Below are 7,078 nucleotides of genomic sequence, written 5' to 3'. Positions count from 1 at the left end.
ACACTACCGACAAGAAGTTGAGGGGTAGAGGAGGCTACCCCTCGTAATACACTATATCTGCCACTGCAATATACACAACTAAGTTTGGATTAAATACAGATGAAATTAACGTGCTAATTGTGAGAATCAAATAGAGTAATTATATATACAAGAAGATTAATCATATAATTACATCATAAAACAATTATATAATTACTTTATGATGTAATTATATAATTACTCTACTTGTATATATAATTACTCTACTTGATTCTAACAATTAGAATGTTAGTTTCATTTTTATGTTAACTTTCACCTACACAACTAATATTGTTGTTCGTTTTTTTTTTATGTTTTGATTTTGTCTTGTGTTTTTTAAATAAACTGAACTGTTTTTTGAATATTAACTTCTATATATTTTAAACTTAATGTTACATTTTTGTTTAATTGAACTAATTATTTAAAAGACAACTTTAGGGATGGTGGGATGACAAGGTTGTGCATTCCCAAGATTTCGCTATAAAAGTGTGTGACGGAAAAAGCTGATGTGGCATATATAGGTGGATGGGAGCGAGTTAGAGCACCCACGACGGGCTTCATATTTCGAGGTATGGATAATGTGTAACCAAGTGGATAGACCCTAATCCAGACTCTAGTGTTGTGGAGAAAGTCTGCATAGGTGAAAGCTTGCTTCTGCAGATGAGCTGACAGACGGAAGGGTTGCAACTTTTATAGTTTAATTGAGGTTTGTAGATGTTTTTGGGTAACGTTTGTAATATATTGTGGAACTGGAGCTCCTGTCAATGTTTATTGTTGTGGGTGCTCTTACGGGATTGAACAGATAAACTCCCTCCAAAGGAGTGATATGGCTTGAAACTGATAGTAGTTTTTTCTAATATCGCAGAATTACACATTGGTCCTGTTTAGACTGCATGATAGGGTTTTAACCGCAAGTTCTTAAACTAAAAACAGATGTGACTAGAAAGCATAAAGTAGTCAACCAAACATAGCGTTTACAAAAAGGAAGACACGTGTCACTCGAAAGCGCAAACTAGTTGCAAAATAAACACACAAATATTTATTTAGTTCAACGTTTACTAGGCAATGCGTGTGTGGCCTTGCTTTACCTGTACACACAGCGTAGTCGAATCAATATATTGTTTATGCAATGCTTATTTTTTCGGGTGCCCGAAAATCGAGTTTAGTCTCCAGGGAGAACGCTGGATCAGGTTTTGAGGCTCATGGTCGTGGCGATTTAAGTTCACGAAGTATCTTCTCATCAGATAATTTTTTGGCAAATCTGTCCCAAAGAAAAATACTCAATAAATTAGTAGTAATGCACCAACTGAAAATATAGCTTGTCAAATATTGTTTCTAAGATTACATACTTTATAAGAGAGAATTGAATACCTTAGGGCTTAGACTTAACTTATTTAGGTCGCATACCATAATGGTATTTCCATTACATATATTATTATTATTATTAGCTTTTATATAGCTGTTAAACTGTGATCTTATTATTAATATTATTATAATTAGTAGTAGTTTGTATATAACTGTTAAACTTTGATTTCCTTTATTTTGCTTCATACACATGTACTTAGAGCCGAGGGTCTCTCTGGAAGCCACCTCTTCATTCCTTTGGATGGAGGTACGGTGTGCCTACATCCCACCCTCCCCAGACCCTACTTATAGCTTTGCTGTCGGTGGGATTTTACTGGGCATGATTGATTGATTGATTGATTACTTACTTTATAAGTGCCTCTTTATTAGTTTCATTCGTGTAGGGGATGAATTTGCCATTTTCCAAGTTGACTCTTGAAAGCTTCTTATCAAGTAACCCTTTTCCGGCTTCAACCAAAAAATCCAGATTTCCTTTCGTGGCTCTGTCGAGTGGAGACAATGTCCTATCCAAGCTATCTTCCTGCGTTTCACAGAACTCTTCATGGAATAGCGTGACCAAATCGATCGACGATCATTACCAGTGATTCTAGATTAAATGGTGATGACGTACGCCAATGTTTAGCAGTTACAAGAATTACACAACAAATTTTAAGTGTGCAAATATGTGAGGAAATTAAGGGCATAGTTGTGGTGTAAACAAAAACCTGGATGCGTAGGTAATTTGTTTCGACGTTAAGTGCTTTGAAGACAACCGAAAGATGGAAATCAACCATATCAGTGCTAGCTTGTGTGAAAATATCAAGTAAGGGACTGGAGCCATTATTGAACCACCATCCAAGAACGCCCCATTTTGAAGCCTCGTTTGCTGTATATTTCCCTTCTATTTTGCATTCTCCTGTTCCGATAGATATGACCAAATATCTACGATACTCGAGGGATTGAGGTAAGGGAAAATCATGATTTTTGTGAATGAGTTGTTTGGCAATTTCTCCCATTGCAATGAGAGTCTATTAAAGAACAACATGAAAAATAAAATGAATAAATTAATAAATAAAACCCACCAGCAGATGTTCTAATCTTGTTAATCTGATAATCAAATGTGGCAATCCACTGAATTTTTTAACAAAAAGAACATTTTGTTAATACTGTAGAAATAAATGTTTTGATTTATAGGTTTCAAATGGCAAGGCTCATTCTTTTCTGTTGTTTTTATTAACATATTGCGTCTTAACACTTCTTGTTAGTTTAAACCCAATGACAATTAACGAAAATGATTGTGCCCCCAATTCAACATTGATAAATGTTCTTATCAACTTTTATTATATCCGCTTTAATTTTTAAATTTACTTTTTGCTTTCGCTCTATGTTAATAACTTAATGTTACCGGATTATTTGCTGCCACACCACCATCAACAAGGTTGAATTCATGGCTCTCCTCCTTGTGTTCGGTTTTAAAATAATGCGGTGGAAGATAAGTTGGTGCCGCTGATGTTGCGATGCAAATATCTGAAAGCTTGGCATTCATGTACGGTTTTTCATCAATCTGGCAAAATAAGGCATATAGACCTCATGTTTAAATGCTTCCATAGTAACAGGATAGAACAAGAACACAAATAAGACGATGAGAAAACCTCATAGCTGGAGAAAATAGTAGGCTGGAGTTTATTGATGTCGAAGGTAGGAATTGCAACATTAGTTAATGTATCTCCTAATTTTGTCTCTTTAAGCTTCTCCTTTATGGAATCTTGGAGGCACTTTCCATCATACAACGGCCCAAACATGTTTTTTGCTATCTTTGTAAACGTATTGCTGTCAATCAAGCAAACAAAATCATGTGAACATTGTTTATACATAGTTTAAATATAAGCAATAAAATTGGTATAACCAGTTAAAATTATGTAAAGGTTGTTTACAAATAATTAAAGTTAAATGTAAGCAAGGAAAATTGTATGTGAAGAAACAGCTAAGACGAAAGACATAGAAAAATACAAACAAAAAATTTTACAAGCTTAAAGGAAAAAGTAAAACACTCTTAAGAAATTACCTTACATTGTCTAAGTCTACTTCTAAATTACACTTCTTTAAGAAATTACCTTCACAATTTGGAAATACATAGTTTTATACAACGCATTGGTACCTATAGGCCAAACATTCTTTGCTTAATATGATACATATGTGTACTAGGCTTAAATTAGTGGATATGACAAATGACAAATATATCAGGGTGATATTACAATATTAATAATCTAGGGGTCCAAATTAAAATGTATATAGTACTAGTGGTGAAGGAGGGGGGGGGGGGGGGGGGGTTACCAATCTCATAGGAGATTCAAATTCGAGAGCCATTGGGTCACTAGCCGATATCACTGAAGACGGGTTATCCGGGTCAGCAGCAAATGGGTGGATCAGCTGGGTTGGATCAGATAAAAACAAAAGTGGCTAATGTCACAACTTCATGCAGCTTGCAGTCCCACGTTCCCATTGCCTATCAATTATCATATTTTAGTTTTTGTCTTTTATTTCAATTTAAGTTTTTAAGCTTTCATTTCCCTTAGGCCATCCGTAGTATGCGGATTGTTTAGGCGACGACGGGCTACAACACCCCCCCGGGGGGCGATTTTAGGGGCGATAGGAGGGGGGGGGGGGGTTTCTCGCCTTCTCTTCCTTTACTTTTATTATTATTATTATTATTATTATTATTATTATTATTATTATTATTATTATTATGTGAGTGCTATATACATACATATATGTATATATATAGGGTAAGGATCCTAAGAGAACCTTTTGCAAATTGAGAACTTTTAGAACCATTTTGGACCACTAAAAACACTTTTAAAAAAAATATTTAAAAAAATCATAAAACAATAAATAATAAAAATTTTAAAAAAGTAAAAAAAACCAAAATTATTATATTTCATTCCGGTTTCATTAAAAAAAAATAAAAAAAATGTCGTATTATACTCATATGTATAATTTTATATAACCTTTAGTTACGTAATATACACATATGTACAGTATCGTTTATCTTAAATTATACACATGTGTACAAAAAACATGCAAATGTACATATATGTATATATTATACATATGTGTATATGATTTAGCTAAACCGAGTTTTTTTGAAACCGGGATGATAAAATAAGAATTTTGGTTTTTTACTTTTTTGATTTTTGTGTTTTTTTTATTTTATGATTTTTTTTATTTTTGAGTTTTTTGTGGTAAAAAATGGTTCTCATAGTTCTCAATTTCAAAAAGGTTCTCTCATGATCCTGATCCTATATATATATATATATATATATATATATATATATATATATATATATATATATATATATATATGTATAGGGGCTACAACACCACTACACCCTTAAAACAAAATCCACCATTTGCTGACTGGGCGCCACATGGTGCAAAACACCTCATTTTGTAGCCCCTCCATTACACATAGCCTTAGTGGATAGAAGTTAGTAGTTTTAATTCCCTAAAGGCTATGAACGTGGGTTAGTGTTCTCCTTATTCTCTATGTAATCACACTTGATCATGAAACAGACAGAGAAGATTTATTATGTTTAATTTGGTTTTTCCCTACTGGAAGGCTAAATATTCATTTGCTACGTCAAGCTTAGCAACTTGAGAGGTGAACTTTGGATACCTACTCGTGACAGGTGGTGAGTTGTATCTTGTTATGGATTCGTTTTGTTCTTCGGTTACAATTTGGGTGGTGAATCTGTATCCCGGGTAGTCCATTGGAATCATCTTTGTTTGATTTCACAATTTTGATCAGTCGTTTGAAGCCGAGTTTAAAACAGGGGGGCTTGTGCAATTGTTAACCTTATGCACTTAAGGAACAAACAAGTAGAGTACAAGACATCGATGAATTTGAGAATATTTTCTCCTCTCTAGCTTTAGTTTTCTTCTTTTCTTTATCAATATTCGCATGATTACCGATTGTTTTGTAACAGTTGAAATCACAGATTATACTATAACCTCAAAAATTGCTTTAATCATTACTGTAATATCTTTTAAAGTTTAAGCCGGTAAAGTAAGGGCTGACAAAATAAATATCAGGCCTTTACTTTATTGTTATGTTAATATAATAAATTCAAGATCTTTACAATAAAGGAATATCATAAAGTTTTCTGTTCTTGATGTCTTAATTCAGTTCTATCTCATGTGTATATGTGTTATCCATCTTTAAACAGATTTGACTAGAAACTTATGATTATTCCAAAAAAAAATTGAATGAAGTTATTATTACCAATCTTGTGGGAAGATCTTTGGACAGTTAGTGTGGTAGAAGGCTCTGATGTCTTTAGCCGCGAACAAAGGGCGCCTATTTTCATCTGGAGCTGTTAACATCGCAGTGATGAGACCACCAGTACTAGTACCAGCAATTATATCAAAATAATCTGCTATTCTTGCATCCTCACCATCTAGTTTCTAAACCAAAAGATCCGTTAATAAAAACCGGGGTCTCAAGAAATCGATGGTTGCACGAATTAGTTTCCAATTATATACTTTAGTGTTCTTTTTTGTTTTCATTTTTACTTAGAAATTGTAAGGTACTAAGGTCTTGAAAAAACATTGGTAGAAGCTAAAACAATTTTTTTATTTAAATCAACATAAATATAGAAACCACATAAACTTGTTATACCTGAAGCTCGTTTTCAAGAAACTCGATGATAATTGCTGGGATTAGACCTCTAATTCCACCACCATCTATGCTAAGGACTGTGATCAAATTCCCATAAACTGGGGGCTGTACTATTGAATTTGTTCTTTGCATAGTAATTGATGTGTCTTTCCCTTATTTGTGTATAATTTTGTTCAAGCTTCCCCTCATGACATTACTATTTATAGGCCCATGTTCTACTTTTCTTGCTCCACTATTCTGTGTTTGAAATAAGCTTTATTTTATTAAATTGTTTGGTCAAATTATGCTTTCCTATACAAGAACTATATGCCCAAATAATAAAATGGCACAAGTCTGAAAATGAAAGTGTATTTTGTGTATATTTCATTATAGGAATCTGAATGTTTATATCTGGATTTGTGCCTTAAATGGAATATTAAAATATGTCAAGTCCAAATAATTTATTCTAAAGAATAAGGTTCCATATTGTATTGAAATGTTGAAGTTGTTAGTTCGATATGTTGGTCTAATGTTCTTGGTTAAAGACTTAAAGTTATATGCTAAAGTATAAATTGGAATAGCTAAATGGCTATTGAGAAACAATACATATGGATGGACGCCGGGTAGGAGTTTCAATTGGCTTACTATAAGGAGAGGCTTGAACATGTCGTGTTGCATATTGGCATTTGTTTGGATATGTGTAGGATATATTTACATAATCCAACGACAATCAAATGTCCTTAAAAAATATTAAGTTTGATAGTTTCTAATCAGGTGTCACACCTCAACCTACGACGAAAATGTCGGGGCGTGAGCTGATTGCCACAGCTCTCAAGGTACTATTATAAAATTATAAGCGACAATATCTAATTAATTTATTTATTATCAAACAACATTTAAATACAACAAAAATTAAGAAAATTACAAATACAAAACCAACAATTCTTGTATATGTTTATTATCCTAAAGTCATCTCTACGTGAGCTGCAGTTCGATAAGCAATCCCAATCTATAACCTGCAAATGCGTACAAAATATATATTTGTCAACAACACATGTT

General features: G+C 33.2%; 1 protein-coding gene across 1 annotated transcript; it reads right to left on the bottom strand.

The window, feature by feature from the left end:
* Positions 1-774: 774 nt before the first annotated feature.
* Positions 775-6,241, bottom strand: LOC143548464 (patatin-like protein 2). The gene is made up of 7 exons (XM_077039624.1): positions 6,041-6,241; positions 5,645-5,826; positions 3,015-3,192; positions 2,768-2,926; positions 2,088-2,390; positions 1,731-1,903; positions 775-1,279 (listed from the first exon to the last, which is right to left on the bottom strand). Exons 1-7 carry the CDS (start codon positions 6,170-6,172, stop codon positions 1,219-1,221), a joined length of 1,188 nt encoding a protein of 395 aa, XP_076895739.1. The 5' UTR covers positions 6,173-6,241; the 3' UTR covers positions 775-1,218.
* Between the last annotated feature and the right edge of the window lie 837 nt (positions 6,242-7,078).

The sequence above is a fragment of the Bidens hawaiensis genome, unplaced genomic scaffold (assembly GCF_021521415.1).
Source record: "Bidens hawaiensis isolate Kalapana, Puna unplaced genomic scaffold, B.hawaiensis_p1.1 tig00015185_1, whole genome shotgun sequence".
Taxonomy (NCBI): domain Eukaryota; kingdom Viridiplantae; phylum Streptophyta; class Magnoliopsida; order Asterales; family Asteraceae; genus Bidens; species Bidens hawaiensis.
The sequence above is the reverse complement of the archived record's forward strand: the minus strand, read 5'-3'. Positions and strand labels throughout refer to the sequence as shown.

Bases quoted from the DNA above. Each gene is read 5' to 3' on its own strand.
- LOC143548464 (XM_077039624.1), bottom strand. From the start codon at position 6,172: ATGCAAAGAACAAATTCAATAGTACAGCCCCCAGTTTATGGGAATTTG. The intron at 1,904-2,087 runs GTTTTTGTTTAC...TGTGAAACGCAG, and splicing joins CAAATTACCTACGCATCCAG to GAAGATAGCTTGGATAGGAC. The intron at 1,280-1,730 runs GTAAGTAATCAA...TCTTTGGGACAG, and splicing joins AATAAAGAGGCACTTATAAA to ATTTGCCAAAAAATTATCTG.